The sequence below is a fragment of the Rhea americana genome, unplaced genomic scaffold (assembly GCF_003343005.1).
Source record: "Rhea americana isolate MKP2758 unplaced genomic scaffold, rheAme1 scaffold_222, whole genome shotgun sequence".
NCBI classification, from domain to species: Eukaryota; Metazoa; Chordata; class Aves; order Rheiformes; family Rheidae; genus Rhea; species Rhea americana.
The window spans coordinates 112,561-128,938 of NW_028186337.1; the positions used below are offsets into that span (position 1 = coordinate 112,561).

A 16,378-nucleotide genomic window follows, 5' to 3' on the forward strand; every position below is an offset into this window, starting at 1 on the left:
TCAAGCCATGGCCACTTCTGTCTCCATGGAATCCTGAGGAAAACAGACCTTTGTCAGTTAAAATTCTGTGCTGCTTCTCCACCTTTACTTCTCATGGATCAGGAGCTAGTGGTCAACAGCGTAATCAGCAACATGAATGAATCAGGGATGGAAGTCAGGTGCTACCGGATCTTTGCTACTACTTTAATAAACCTCCCAAAGGATTGCAGATGATGCATCTTCTGACCTTGTTTTTTCAGCAAATGGAAAATAGCTAGGATAGGCTATACCCTTACTATTCACTAATGTTGTATTTTAAAAATAAATACTGCACATTTAGAATTGCTCAAATATTTCTCTTCGCAGCCACAGAGTTTCCTTCACATAACAAAGCAACAAAACCCATCATAATATCACTATCCAACAGATTAAAGGGAGATTCTGAAGACTGCCACAGAAATAAACAGACCTGTTCTCAGAGATGTCAGTGCTCAGACCAGTGTGTCCTTCAAGAGAAGCAGGATTGCAATCTCCAGACTTACAAGCTCTGCACAAACCCAGCTCTGAACAAACTAATTTGGTTACTGGTAAAGGCCTATACATGGTACAGGCTTCCACACAAGTTACTTCATGATGATTTAAGCAATATATTCTTGCAGGCCACTAAGTTAACGTAGCTAGGCAGCTTCTGCTACCAGGAAGGTCAGTTCAGGTGTAGGTGTACTCCACTGCCATTCCCTATACCCTTTGGTGTCAAAAACTGAAGCTGGCTGTTGGCTGGTTGGTTTGAAACTTCACATACCAAAGCAAGGGACACTTGGACAGACTCCTCGTGCTGCTGACCGGAGACTTCCTGCTGCAAAGCAGTGCTCAGCTAAGTAATGAGAGGTTTTTAACTCACTTCAGGAATTATGAAGGAGGCTCACAATGACATCGAACTAGCCAGAGTTGGTCATCTACATGGAATATATTAATTTTCTTGCATCGTGTGTTCACTCTTTTAAGGATTTAAAATGTGACACGTTTTGCTTTCTCAGTTTCACCAGTAGAAGTCTGGTTATGCTTTAGCTTTAAGGTAAGTTAACTTGAAAATATCTCATTTTTTGCTAGCTTTAGTTTTTCCTTAATTGATTCTGCATTAAAATACATAACAGATTGGTTAATCTTGTTCAGAACCTTGCCTCTCTCATCCCTTCTCTCATTTTGCAGGAATACAAGATTTCAAGCTTTGAGCAGAGGCTCATGAATGAGATAGAATTTCGCCTTGAACGTACCCCAGTGGATGAATCAGATGATGAAGTCCAACACGAGGAAATCCCTACAGGCAAATGTATAGCACCAATTTTTGACAAGAGACTCAAGCATTTTCGGGTTATGGAAGGATCTCCTATTACATTCACTTGCAAAATAGTTGGAATACCTGTTCCCAAGGTAAGTGATTTTCTCTGTCAGCTATAGAGAAATAAAAATCAATTACSCACTCAATTACCCACTATTTCCTATACACCCTGCCTGGAGAGTCTCACTCCCAAGTATATGGATCTGCAGAGAGAGCTCTAAAACAAATTATTCTCCACAACCTGTTAAAACAACAATATCTGCTCCTCAGACTGAATCAGGCCTTATGTGTTGCACAGACTGCCTCACAACCACTTGCCTCCAAGAAAAACAGAGTTTCATAACAACATAAAATTTAACTTTTCAGAAATATGAGAGCTGATTTGAGATAAGTAGCAATGCTTTTATAGCCAAGACAAATAGAGCCTGACAATCCTAGCTATGTAAAAGATACACGTAGTCTTCCATGTTCAACCTGGAACCATTCTATTTCACACTGTAACTAATCTGCGAACATTAGAGTATTCTAAAATTTGTAYTAAGCAATTGTTCAACATGTGCCATGTTCTTATCTACATGTTTCCTAGTGACTATTCCACCACAGAGCAAGTGTAAACCACTGAGGGATTTTCTGATCAATACAGGTATACTGGTTCAAGGATGGCAAGCAGATTTCAAAGAAAAATGCACATTTCAAAATGAATAGAGACGAAGACGGAACATGTTCTTTACATATTGGAGCTGCAACGAATGATGATGATGGCAATTATACAATTATGGCTGCAAACCCACAAGTAAGGTGTTTTATTTTCCTTTACAAAAATGCTTATTTCATCTTCAACATGTCTAAGCTGTGTTAATAGGCATACAGATCAGGCCAACTAGTCTGACTTCAAGTGGTGACAGTATCCAAATTCAGATGCTCCAGAGGACAGGGGATGAAACCATGTTATGAAGAATGATAAAGCAACTTATTCTTAGTTATCCCAATCACAATCATTCAGGACATTTTTTTTTTCAGATTAGTAACTCCTGCCCTATGTTCCGAAACTCCTCTATTTCTGACAGTTATTTCTTGAGACGGGGTGACAAGACAGGATATTTCGGGCAGAAAGAATATTTATTACCATAAATGTCATATAGAATTTCTATTGTTTAGTTCTCCTCTTTTTACATCCTAATATTTTGTTTTCTTTTTGACAACTACTGCCCATTGATTTCAATGCATAAAGATGTCTGAAAAATATCTAAAGGTTTCACTTCATAAATAAAAAGAAACATGTGTCTTTTCAGGTTTTTCTTCCCCCCCCCCTTTCAGCTAATGTGAATGCAATATTTTTCATAAATTCACAAATAAAATATTTGACCAAAGTATTTCCCTCCATTTAGGCCACATAAACATCACTACTCATAACCAGGCTGTAAGACATCTTCTCTGCACACACCCTCCAAAGCTTTCCTGGACCTAAGCAGACTGCAGACATCCTTTTATCAGTGTTTCTAGTACACTGCCTAAGGTCTGGCTGTCTACATCAGCATGCAGGTTCCAAACCACACTGTGGTTTTCAAGTCAGTCTCCCAGCTGCACCCCTTGCTGCACATCAGTTTGATTCACAGAAAGGTTTTGCTGTGTACCAACTGAATACCTTTTGGAGGAAACAAAACTAGAAACACTGCTCTAGGTGTTTATCAAAAGTGCTTTAACTTGAAGGAAATGTAAGGGCCAGAACCAGTGACTGACCACTTATACAGCTTCAAACCACCCAACTTTGTGCTAGAAATGTTGGATCCAAAGGAGTAGTCCACATCACGTCCTAAGTATAAATCTCAAACTGCACTAACTGTAGATGTAGAGCCCTCAACACCGACCATTTTGATCTAATGATCAACTCCTATTGCACTGATGGAGACAGAGGCTGTTGCTCCTTCACTGAGGCAGGCCCATGTACCCTGTGATTCCCACTAAGCGTCCAAACAAACCTTATCAAAAAATCTGACGAACAGGCACGCAGCTGAACTCTCCTGAAACACAGAGCAAGGGGAAACAAACAGATGCATCAAATTTGGATGGTTACTGAACAAAATTATTCATTACTTAGGTTGTAATGACACAGATCTGCAAATAGTCTTGTCCCATAATACCACCCTCTTCAACCCCATGTTTTAGCTCAGCTGTTTATTTAGCAGTACAGTCAACTAGATCAGGGAACTTTTTCCAGCTGAAAAACTACCCTTTTTTTTTGAACTATATTTCAGCCTAACTTTTTCCCGTTTCACTGTGGCTGCACAAACAACTAAGCTAGTACAAAGGAGTTGGAGACACTGTGGTAGGCACCACCAGGGGCAGTACTTAAGCTGGTTAATAAAGTGCTGTTTCTAAATGCATTGCCAGAGCCTTAGAGTCTGAGAAACACACTGATCTAGACAGAAAAATTCCCACTCCTCCTCAACTATACTTCAGTTGTACTTCACAACAGGTTAGAAGCACTTGCTTTTAAAATATATTTAAAAGACATCTTGCTTTTAAAAGATATTAAAAACTCTGTAGTTCACATACTTTAAACAAATAAATCCTAATGCATCATTGTAAAGATGAAATACTTGTACTTTAAAATGAAATGAGCTGTTAACCAACCATACATTCTGTTTCCGCTCTGATTTGCAGGGGAGAATCAGTTGTTCAGGTCACCTGATGGTTCAGACTATTCCTGTTCGGGGCCGAATATCAACAATTCAGTCTCACAGGTAAAAGGAAACAAAAGTCCTTCAGACCCTCTTCATGCTTCTTAATCAAGGCATTCAAAATAACTAGTTACTGCACTTCAGTGCACTCCGTACTTCAGTTCTCAAGTGTAAAATGGAAATAGTAGTAGTAGTTCTCTCCCCTCAGGACACTTCTAGAAGAAGTATTCAAAGAAACAACAAGAAACAAAGGAGAACTTGGGAATCCAGTGAAACCATATGATATTGTTCATTTGATAATCTTTCTAAATGAAAAAAATCTAATTATTAAACCACGATCAGTGCATTTCTTTCTGGACTTTCTTTTAACTCAAGCTATCCATTCATTCTTTTTTGCATTTTTTCCTTTTATTCAGCACTAGGAAAAAAATTAGCTTGGCTTCCAAACATATACATGCAGTTTTTGTGTTGCAGAACACGGTCCCGGGTGCCAGAAGGGGACAAAGAAGCAGTTCAAGAACGTTTTTTCAGGCCATACTTTCTACAGGCTCCAGGTGACATGGTAGCACATGAAGGGCGACTTTGTAGATTGGATTGTAAGGTATTAACTGATTCCTCTGTTCATTCTCACTTTCCCTGTCTCTCTRTGTGCACTGGTAGGTGTTTTCATGTTCTTTATTGCCTGAGTCAACACTTTCTTATGAAGTGTTAATGCTTCATCTTTTAATTATTGCTTATTACCATTCTCTGCGAGCTGATTCAGGRGATTTCTCTTCAACACATGTTGTATGGAATGAAGAACATAGAAAACACAATCCTCAAAATAGAAAGCTCACTTACAGGGTTGTTCAAATTACTAGAGATGTTCACCCTATCCTTTACCAATCCAAACTCCAAAAGTTCATCTGGGAATGACAGGTCCTTCTGTTGCATTATCAGATTCTTGAACACAATCCAGAACTGCTTAAAACCATAAAAAGGGGAAGATTTAGCACATTGTATTCTGTTCAAATAAATGTTCCCACTCTAAAAAAGAGGGAACAGAGCTTAGTTCATTTTATGCTTCCACGGAATGCATAGACAYGGAAACATCTCAGCTTCTGGACTGAAATCCCCACACGACAGAGCTGTCAGAAATTGGTGTACGTACAGTGGGCACTCCATTGTCAAATAACTTTAAGAAATTCAGCTGCTCCATCATATTTTGGCAGTTTCTCTATGTCCCAATAACACAGGCTGTGAGGTACAGTGCTGACACTGAGCTCTTCTATGCCCCAAAATATCTCCCACTCGGAAAGGAGTAGTTAATGCTTCTCTGAGGACGAGTAAGATTACTGCTAGGTTTACAAATTAAAGCTTACGAGGGAAGATGCCAGAGAATCTGGTTATTCTTAGCTCTGCTCTCCTGGCAGAGCTTTTTTTTGCACGAACTTGGAGGAAAGCAATTCTCATTTGGGCAAGTTCCACTTCTCTCTTTGTCTGGAATGTGGAATATATTTTGGAGAGGAAGATTTTGTCCATGTGTAAGTACTTCTGTCTATTGGAAAAATCTTAAATAGTAGAGTACTGTAATCTTTCTGTAAAATATTTATCTTAATCTACAGTGCTCTACAGCATGTTAGATTAAGAAATACAAAGAACTGTATCATTCTTCATTAAATTTTATAAAATACAAACTCGTTTTTATAGAGTTCTATTGTTTTCATCTCTTAAACTATGTAGTGGCTTAGATTCAGGGTTTTGATTTATACTCATCACTTAAAAAAAAATCAGAAACTAGCTGATTATTAGGAGGCTTTTTGTGAATCTGATTATATAACCAAGTTTCTTTCTTCCTTCACTGCTAAGAAAAATGTAGGCATTTTCATTTGTTTATTTCTCTTGGGATTTTTTGGTTTTCTGTTTTTTCTCCTTTTTGGAACTGATCAGCAATAAATAAATAAATAAATAAATAAAATAAAACACATGAGAAGTTGAATGTAAAAAGTAAAATAAAATAAATTAAGATAAATTAAAATAAAATTTAGAAACTTTCTGTCCTAGATTCTGACATCATTCAGGTGATATATGAATAAAGGCTTATATAGGAACTTACTAAAATCTATGTCAGTTTGCCATTTGTCTCTAGCTGTTTCACTGTCTGTTAGGTGAGCGGGTTACCAACTCCAGACCTGACGTGGCTTCTGAATGGCAAACCCGTGTTACCAGATGGCACTCACAAGATGCTGGTCAGAGAGACTGGAGTTCACTCTCTTCTTATTGATCCTCTCACACAAAATGATGCTGGGACTTATACTTGCCTTGCCACTAATAAAACAGGACAAAATTCATTTAGCCTGGAGCTCACTGTTGTAGGTAAGAATTGCTGACATCTAATCATAATGCTGTAGTTATTTGTACAAATTTCCTTGAAAGTACAGTGTTTACTTTCCCTACAGACAAGTATAAATAAACAGCTAATTCATTGATGGTAGCAGAGATCGATGGCTCTAAAACTCATCTCACGGAGGGAAATGGACCTGGTGTTCAGTTTGGTGCACTCTTGCTATCCACCGAGGACTGCGACAATTCTGTACAATGTCTCATCATCACTTTTCTTTTCTTGTCTTTTCTCCCCAGAAAACGTTTAGAGTTTAAATTTGTAACATATCAGCATACATTAAATCTCCTGAATGAGACCTAATGAGGTCTCCTAAATGTCGATCTCAGTCTTACTGAAAAATGAAAACCATTTAAAATCAATTAAAAAAAAAACCTGAATGCTGTTCTTTAATATTGAGCTTTACACAATCTGGACTGTATCTGGCACTAGCTTCTTGTACTGGCAGCAGGTTTAGGCTCAATATTAAGCATACGTTCTTTTATTAAAAAAAAGAACGTATGCTTTATTTCTGCATATTTTATTTATTTCTGTATGTTTTTTCCTCCTGCTTCCTTAAGGAGGCTGTGCTGTAGCTTCTCACCTCTATTCCAACATCCCATGAAAAAATTCACAACTTGCTATGATATCATGAGAATCATCTTTGGTTGTATGCTTTCATATCGTTCAATGTAAAGGAAAGAGTAAAGTATTTGTTTAACAATTTTTCATTCTTTTTTTTTTAGCGAAGGAAGTAAAAAGAGCCCCCATGTTCTTGGAGAAGCTTCAGAACTGCGGTGTTCCTGAAGGGTACCCAGTGAGACTAGAGTGCAGAGTAGTGGGAATGCCACCCCCCATATTTTACTGGAAGAAGGATAATGAAACCATCCCATCAAACAGAGAAAGGATGAGGTACGGTACCATCACGCCCATGCTTGGAGAATCCTGTGGGTGGGCCAATTGGTTCAATGAAAAACTGTGTGATAAGCACAAACTGTGTTCTTTTTCTCAGCGCTATTTCTTTCGCCCACATAAAGCTTTAAGAAACTGGCTTCATTGCGAGGCGAACAAGAGCTATTTCCTTGGTTTGGGATGAAGGCACAGAGCATAATATAGATACTGTTTGAGACAGCGGTGATAGCCTTTTCGGACTACATGCCCAAAAGCATCTTGTTATCAAAGATGACATTTGTTATGCATTGTCGCAGCTTATTCTCTCTAAGTGCATTTTTCCTCAGTTCAGTTCTAACTATAGATGAATTCAAACACAGAACAGCTAGAATGTGGATTTGAATGCCCAGGAGAACAGGATTTCAGAGACTTTAGCATTTCGTATACATAGGCTGATAACAAAGTTTGGTCATAAACACATAAACAGGCAACAGGCAAGGATTTTGATCCATACTTACAAAATGCAACAATGTCCAGGTTCAGCTCTTCTGTTCAAATACATCAGTATTATTTAAGTTTTGAAAAAGAAAAGCTGATAAAAGAATGTGCTTGCCTGCAATTCACAAGAAATTAATTGCTTTTATTCTTTTTTCTTCAAGATTTTTACATCTGTATAAATTTGATTTTTGATGTTTTATTTTAATTGGCTCCAACTATTGCTTTGATACAGTCATTGGCTCTCTACTGTAAACTTCAAGAAGTACTAGATTTTCACATGCATAACCTGCAGATTAGCTGCAAAGGAAACCGGCTCAGTAGCAGCATTTCATATGCATGCATAGTGATCATGAGGGAAAGTTTACTTAATAGCATCTTCCACTGGTTTCCCTATCCCTTTCCAAATATTTCACCTAACTCTGATCTTCTATAGCCTGCAGTCTTTGTTCCTCAGCCTTTATGCAGGTTACCCCAGGATTTATTTCAAGTGCTGTTATTTATACAGGAATGCTGATCATATACATGCAAACACTGTAGTTAATGTAAAATGCATAACTGCCTAAAATGTCTCATTTCCAGTTGTTTCACAGAAGCCTTTGAAAACAAGCATTTGCTTCAGCTCAACAGAGGAATAGCTAAAGGAAATCTCCCACACCTCATAATGCCAGAAATTACATTAGGCTTGTTAACACTAATTTTTCAGCCAGTCATAACCAGAGTGCCTGCCCCCAAGGCTTCCTGTGGCTCCCCAGAGAGCCACGTGAGCAATGGGCAGCATTGCTTGTGCTTATCTTGCCTCACTATTATCTTCCTGCCTGAAGCCAAGAGACCTTCTTCGTATCATGATACGGATATAGTGAGTCTTCACACTACTACATCACATTATAAAGATTACAAGCAAAGTATGCAGCACAGGTAGCAAAGGGCAAATATTTTCTCCCTTTTTAGTAGGGCTGCCTGAAATACAAAATGTCCTCTTGACCTGAAACTCTGTGGTTTGAGGTTTCATTCCAGTTCATAAGTAAACGAAATGTAAAATCTCAGAACCTTCTGCAACTGAGATCTCCCACCTCTTCCTTTCTGGTGAGGAAAATACTTGGTTTGATTAAAAGGACCACAGCCTGGAGACCATGGGAGCTGCTCTAGAGACCAGTTCTGTGATACATCATATAATAGCTCTGCCTGGAAATTGCAGCTAGAAAGTTTTGAACTGCTGAAGAGCTAAGGAAGATCAGTGAAAAATGAAGCAGGTTTCTTTTAGAGTTTTACGCAAACTCATGCTTAAAATTTTGCCAGCGAAGTATTTTCTGACGGAAAAAGGGTGCCACATGAAAGTTTTGGGTAGCTCTAATTTCTTCCATTTTGTGCACAATATTGTGAACAATATCACAACTTTGTATAGATGTTCTTGGTATTTTGTTATGTTAGTCTTCCACCTTCTGAACTAGGAAAAAATACAGTACAGCCCTGCAGCAGCTTTGCACAAATTTAGCTCACAGGAATTCAATAAACAATTCCAGTATTAATGCATACGGAGGAAAAATTCAGCTTATATTATCATGCCATGGTTTTGCACAACTGTGAGGAGCAAGAATAGATTTCAGCAACACAGATCATTAGCTGAGGCCATCCTTAGAGCAAATCTATTGATTTCTACTGATATTCATACAGGCCTTGGTCCTTTAGGAATAGAAGTTATAACTTATCAGTTTAGTATTTAATGTGCATAATGTAAAATCTCAACACTGATAAACTCTTGAGAAATACTAATTCCAAAATACTTGTTTTCCCAGCATGCACCAAGATACAACAGGATACGTCTGCCTTTTGATTCAGCCTGCCAAGAAAGCAGATGCTGGCTGGTACACCTTGTCTGCAAAAAATGAAGCTGGTATTGTCTCTTGCACTGCTAGACTTGACATATATGGTAGGTATCGGCTAGTAAATAAAACAACTCAGAGTTTATTTTCTTTGTCTGGTCGGTCCCACCTCTAACCTAGTTCCCAGTCCTTAAATTGACATCTTTACATGAATTGGAAATTGTAGTGTCACAGCATGACCTCAGCCTAAAATGGTCACCAAGAGAAGGCAGAATTGTACAGTTAAAGGGTCAGATTAAGCTCTTCTGCATCAGTTTAGAAGGCAGGTAAAGAGAAAAGAGAGTAAGAGTTCTGCACAATATGCTCTACCCATTCCTTAGACATATAAACACATAATAAACAAGTAGCCAAGCTGACCCTCACTCTGTTTCCTCTAACGCAGTGGCCAGTGCTATAGCACTGACCTGATATGGAAGAATAAACTGTACACCGGAAAGGGCCCCAGTAGATCCCTTCTTCCATGGAGCAAGTATGATGCAAACTTGGCCCAATTAGTAGAGTCTAGCTAAGGTGATAATTTGTTGGTCTACGACTCAGAAGGCTCAGTTCTAGCGCATCATTTAATCACTCTGCATCTATACAAGATGTATGTAGTATTTAACACAATTTATCCACACCAAACTACAAAGAGTATACTTTGAGCACCTAACTAGTATAATAAAACAGAAAACACCCACCACAAACTATTGCTGTATAGCCACACCTTTAAAAAGAACAGTTTCCAATCTTTAACTTCTAATATTAAAAAAAAAAAAACAAAAAAAACAAAAACAAAAACAAAAAAAAAAACACCCTACTCTCAGGAATAACCAGAAGTCACCAGTGCATCTTTGTCAGTTTTCTGCCACCTTGTGGTGATACAGGCAATAGTAATGTTATATTTATAGTATGAGTCACAAGATCAGAAAAAAAATGAAAACTAAGTTCCGTTAGTTTTCCAAATGTTGAAGGAGATTAATTTAATTTTATTGTGAAGGATTCAAGCTACAAAAATGAAGAGGAAGGGAAATAAATGTTTCCTGATTCTAGTCAAATTTTCTCAAGAGTTTGCAAGTATTGTTCACCAAAGGAAGTAGCAGAAATCTGTTTTATTTATACTACTTAGAATGTTTTTTTGGGGGGGGGTAAGCAGGAGGGAATTCAAAAATTAAAAGTTGGTCCAATATTTGCAATTTCAAGTGCAAAAAGAAAAGTACTGTCAATATTACAGAGAATTGCTTGAAATAAGAACATACTGCCAACTGCAAGAAAAAAGAGGCTCTTTTTCTAGACCAATCAAATATTTCCAGAAAGACAGAGTTAAAATTCAATGTAGAGACATAATAAGGATTTCCTACCAATGCTTAATGTGTAGATTACAGGTCTCCCACACTAAGCTATTCTGAGAGTACTGCAGCCTAAACTTGTACTTTTTCATTTTAATTGCTGACAGATATGTCTGACAAGTTTGGGTGCGTAAATGCAGGCTAAGATGATATCCATTTGCCTTTGTAAAGTGTTTCAAGAATGACAACTGTTAAGTATTATATAATAGCAAAATATTATAATCGTAATTGTTCACGTGGAAACATACTGCATATTACTTTTAAATCACTAAATATGTGTTTGCATTCTATAACTATTGATAAAATTTCAGTAGATTTAACAAAACTACGAATCATTTGTTACTAGTTGTAAATAGTAGGGGGTAACAAAAATTATAACCACTCGTTTTAAAAATTTCCCTAAGTTGTGGCTTCTAAAAAACAAAAAAAGCAAAATACACCCCCAAAAAATCTTAAAAGTCCCCAGAGAATGGAGTAGTACAAAACTAGAGTCGTGTCCAGTTTGATCATTGCTGTTCATGCTATTTTATGTCTATTTTTTATTACAAGAGTTTTGCAGAAGGACTCATAAATTAAATGTTTATGTCTTGGCCTTACTGAAGTCAAGAGAAACATTGGCATTGAACTGAACAGGGCTGGAAATCCATCTATAGCTTCAATAAAAACATTCAACATGTAAATTCGGTGAATGATAATTTTTGAAGGAATAGGTCCTGTCTCCAGACACTGGAAGCAACTTTTCAAAGTTGTGCATATTGATTTCTGTTGTTTGACTGCTAATTTAATCAGAGATTTATGTGCCCATTCTGTTTCTGTTGCTTCAGCTCAGTGGCACCGTCAAATTCCACAACCAATAAAGCTCCGACCTGGTAGCAGCCGGTATGCAAACCTCACTGGTCAAGGACTGGATGTTTTTTCTGCCTTCCCCACTACTGAAAGCCCAATGCTGTTTTCATCCTCATCTCAAAACATAGTGGAAAGTGAAGAACTTTGAAAAACAAACAAATAGTCGTTCCAGTTATACCTGCAGATTTACTAGAACTGTGAAAAAAAATAAAGAGGTACAAGTCAAGATACTCAAGGTTTACAAGCAACTTGTTTGTAATAACTGTAATGCTGCTGCAACTGTTGCATGTAACATACACAAGACTTTTGCATAGTATTTTACTGCAGGATGATTGTGGTATGGAGTGTTGTGCAATAAATTCAACACTGTGTAGTTTGCTAAGAATTACATAGTAAATGGTCATAGTTTTCAGCACTTAAAAGCCAATACCACTTTTACTGCTTAAATTAAAGCTACTGTACCTGTTGCAAGCTATGTTAAGGATTGATGATGTTTAGCTGGAATACTGCCAGTACTTAACATCCATTAACATTAAATAATAATCATCCTGAATGAGGGAAAACAACATGACTTTGAATGTAACTCTAAAAACATGCCTGATACTCACAAAGCACAAGTAAAAGGGAAAAGATGGAACTGATTTTTATATGATTATGCCAGATAATCCTAGATTTGATGAATTCAAGACTAGATAAGTATAGCATTTCATATAGCTACAGCTGTATACATTATATATTTATATTTTTGCGTGTGTGTACTCCATGAACAGTGTACTCATGGTGTATTGATTCATAAAGTAAGGCACAGGGCACGTGCACAGGACTCTAGCATAGGAAACTGAACTTCCTGCTGTCTGAAGCACGTTCTGTAGAGCCCATAGCTGAAATTAATATTTTTTCAAATGTGCTTCATTTTTTTCAATACAATGATAGCAATTCTCTGCCTTTAAATACAGATGATATCAAGCTTGTAACTTCAAGGGTTTTAAATATCAATCCGCTTTTCCTAATTTTTAACATGTCTAAAAGAAAAAGTGCATCTACCTTCCAGCTCATTTCTAAACTAACTGAAAAGAAATTATGATCTGGTGGAATTAAATAATTTCACAATCATTTAGGAAATGATCACAAGTCTGTTTTTTACTATTAAAATAGAGAACATTTCATTAATATACAAAAAGGCTAGAATTTAAGAAACAGTTATATGCAGAGAGCTAAAAAAAAAAAAAACTTACTGTAACTACTAATAGTAGTAAGCAAGCCATTTATTGAGGGTGTAACAGAGGATGTTAAGCAATGACACTATGACACTACATGATTGATTTAAATATATTTAGCATCTACTCAGTTGTACGAATACCTCCTAGCTCTAGAATCTGTGAATATGTAAGATGATTTCTTTTATCTTTAAATTCTTGCTATTGCTCTTATCTGGACTTTGTTTTCAAGTAGTTATTTTTTATTGCTCTAAACATGCAACAAACTCCTGATCAGAGTCACCGAGATGAAAAAATACATTAACAGATACTTTATTTTTAGATCCTATTTGGATTTTTTCAAAGTTAGAAATGTAACTGGAAAACATTACAAATGTAAAGAGAACAATGTTGAGATATCTTAAGAGCAAAAGAATAGCAGATATAGCCAGAGACAGAGAAGGAGATAGCCTCTCACCCTTGGGTTCGTACAAAACCAACTTATGTTGTCCCCACCTGTTAGTTCTCTAAGGGTTCAGATGAAGTGAATTTGTAGTACTGTTTCACTTCCTTCTTGAGTGGAAGCCATAATACAAAACCCCATCACAATTTTTATGCCTTTGTTAAAAATCTCAGGTGATTCACTCCAACCTGAACAGATCAGGAAGTTAAAATACATTCTTATCCTGAGAGATATGAAAGGTATTTCAGTGGGAAAGCAGAAATACCATTTGTTGTCCATATTGTACCTCTTCCCTGGCAAACAAAACAGAATTAATAGCTGCAAAAAGCAATGCATTGATTCAAGTGACTCAATTATTGCGCACCCAACTTGAGACACACTGTGGGTCTGATTTCTGGAACAGAGAACCTGCTGCTCCTCTTCTCTTCACTTGTTTGCAGGATAGCCTAGGGACTCTAAAACCAAACCCAAAGTGAGTCAGAGTTGGGCAATGCAAAATTCAATTTCCCATACTAGAGACTCTTCTTGCAAAAATAATTCAGAGGAAAGTTATTGGCCATTGCACATTTAATCCACCAGGGAAAAGGGAGAAAATTACGACAGAAAAGGTCAAATTCTGCTCCCATCTCCAGCCCTGACTGTCCCACTATTTCATGCCAGAAATGAAAAGCAGATTTTGATCCAAAGTATGCAAAGTTGTGTATCAGTCATCAGGCTTTATACCTAGCATAGGCTTACTCAGGCTATTGTCCTGCTCAAAACGCTGTGTTAGTCCTCTAGCCCAGCACCACACTGGGAGTTGGACCAGATGACCTCCTCAGGTTCCTTCTGACCTGAATTAGTCTGTTTCCTAAATTGTTCTACTTCCACTGTCTGTCTGAATACCGACGGAGATGCACAAACTAAAGAAATCAAACAAGCACAAACTTTTCTTTTTTGTTTGGGTTAACTCATGTTTTACTAAGCAATTGTAGCTCTGAAAGTAATCATGTTACCAAAGTTCTTTACATAGTTTAGAAGACTGGAATAGCAGTATGTTTACTATGAGCAAATATCTGGCTGCCAGTGCTGGAATCATACTTGTTAGTATTGCTGACAACAGTAGTGGTTCTCACATTTTAAAACATCAGACAGTATGCACAAGGAACAGTGTAAATTACAACACAAAGTGCATAAAGGAAACACCCAAACTGTACCTCTTCATCCTCTTCCGAGTGACTTCAGTGGAATGTCTCCAGACTTACATTGTTTTAAACCTCAACAGACAAGCTGACTTGGTTAAGTGATACAACATTTGGGGGGGGGGGGGAAGTTCAGTTCTTTGGAAATGAGGAATAAAAAAGCTACTAGTGAAAGACTTCTCAAAAATCTGCATAAGGATTAACCCTTCTTAGTCAGTTTAAGAAGAGGCCCCAGAAGTTTCACTAAGAGACAGGCAATCGATAGTGGGTCAACAAGATCTGGCAGCTGAAAGTGTCTCTTCATTGTATTTACTAGCAAAAGGATGAGAACTTTTTACCTGTTACACCTCTCTACATAATGCAGAAGTCAACGRAATTAGTTGGAGTGTATCTGATACAAACAAAATCAGAATCTGATCCTAAATGATCTGTAGTCATTGTTAATTTTTGTTCTTGTTAACTGCTACAGAACATTTCTGCTCTGCATACACTGAGCCTATAAAATGACTATGTAGAAGAAGCTTACGTGAATGAATGTAAATGCTATTAATTAGTAGTACTTGTGCACTCTTGTCACAAATAAAACTTTGCAGAAAAAAAGACTCATTAACTGGATATTTTCTGATTCAGAAGTTTCCTGTTTCCTCCTAGTCATAGTTTTGTATATGACATAACAGAGACACAGTTTATTTCAAGAAATAGCAAAAATGACAACTTTTATGTTGTAATTCTAGAAAGCAAAAGCATTACACCTTTGCTTTAAAATGTTTGGCTCAGCTTGATGCAGGCCTAATCCTCAGCAGCATCATATAGCAACTTGCACTGACTCTATTGGACTTCTTGCCTAAAGCAGCTGGACTGAGTTCCTTTGCTTCCACATGGAAGGTGGAGCATACACTCTGAATGCCGCACGAATGCTCGTGTGAAGAGCAGGCGAGAGCACACACCTCAGAATACAAAAAAACGAATCTGCAGTCTCTATCTTAGTATGTAAACAGTTGCCAATTGCAATCATTAACAGTAACGATAGATACTGCAAAGAACAAATCTGGAATGAGAATTTCTTTAAGAACTGTGTTCTTAATGCTACAAGGTTTAAATGCATTAGTTTCTGGAAAATGATTTCGTATAAAATGATTAGCACGACATAACGAAAAATTTTAACTGTTAAATATTAGAGAAGTGATTCATTGTTAATTGCCTTACTATTTCCAATACAAAGATGTTCACTTTGAGCCTTAAAATTCTATTTTGTAATTTTTTCTTGATTAAAGTCACTATTTTTTATTTTTTGATCCAAAGTCATTCTCAATGGGAAGAAAAATGTTGTGGTAGTTTTAAAGTAAATGTTAAGTGCATATGAAAGAAAAAAAATAAGCACCTGACTGTTCAATGATGTATTTTCTCTTCATCTCATCTAAACTAAATAAATGCTTCTGAGTTGCATACTAGAGTGTGTCCTTGACATGACTTCAAACAATTGTGAAAGTGTGCAGCAAGACCAGAGGTTTCCTCAGAACTTGGCTTTGATAGCTGATGAAATTAATAGAATCAGACCTTAGATTATGTAGAAGAAAATATTAAAGTACTGTCAAGTCAGAGATATACAAGCCATACTTTAGTAGATAGTTGTGAAACATAGCTGGGATTTTTTTTWAAAACATAAGTTCATTAAACATTTTAACTGAGCACAATTCTTAATACCAATTTTGTTCTAGTTTTAAATTACGTACTCTTTTT

The 16,378-nt window shown here is 37.0% G+C and overlaps 1 protein-coding gene across 2 annotated transcripts in view; it reads left to right on the forward strand.

Annotated features, from left to right (window-relative positions):
- The window catches only part of MYPN (myopalladin), a 62,425-nt gene extending 46,336 nt beyond the window's left edge, over positions 1–16,089 (forward strand). For both annotated transcript variants that reach the window (XM_085305526.1, XM_085305527.1), the window contains 8 exons: positions 1,189–1,410; positions 1,962–2,111; positions 3,983–4,062; positions 4,474–4,600; positions 6,147–6,354; positions 7,105–7,270; positions 9,541–9,674; positions 11,777–16,089. In XM_085305526.1, coding sequence (XP_085161652.1) covers positions 1,189–1,410; positions 1,962–2,111; positions 3,983–4,062; positions 4,474–4,600; positions 6,147–6,354; positions 7,105–7,270; positions 9,541–9,674; positions 11,777–11,946 — 1,257 coding nt within the window. In that variant the 3' untranslated portion in view covers positions 11,947–16,089. The remainder of the gene's footprint in view (positions 1–1,188; positions 1,411–1,961; positions 2,112–3,982; positions 4,063–4,473; positions 4,601–6,146; positions 6,355–7,104; positions 7,271–9,540; positions 9,675–11,776) is intronic.
- Positions 16,090–16,378: the final 289 nt, after the last annotated feature.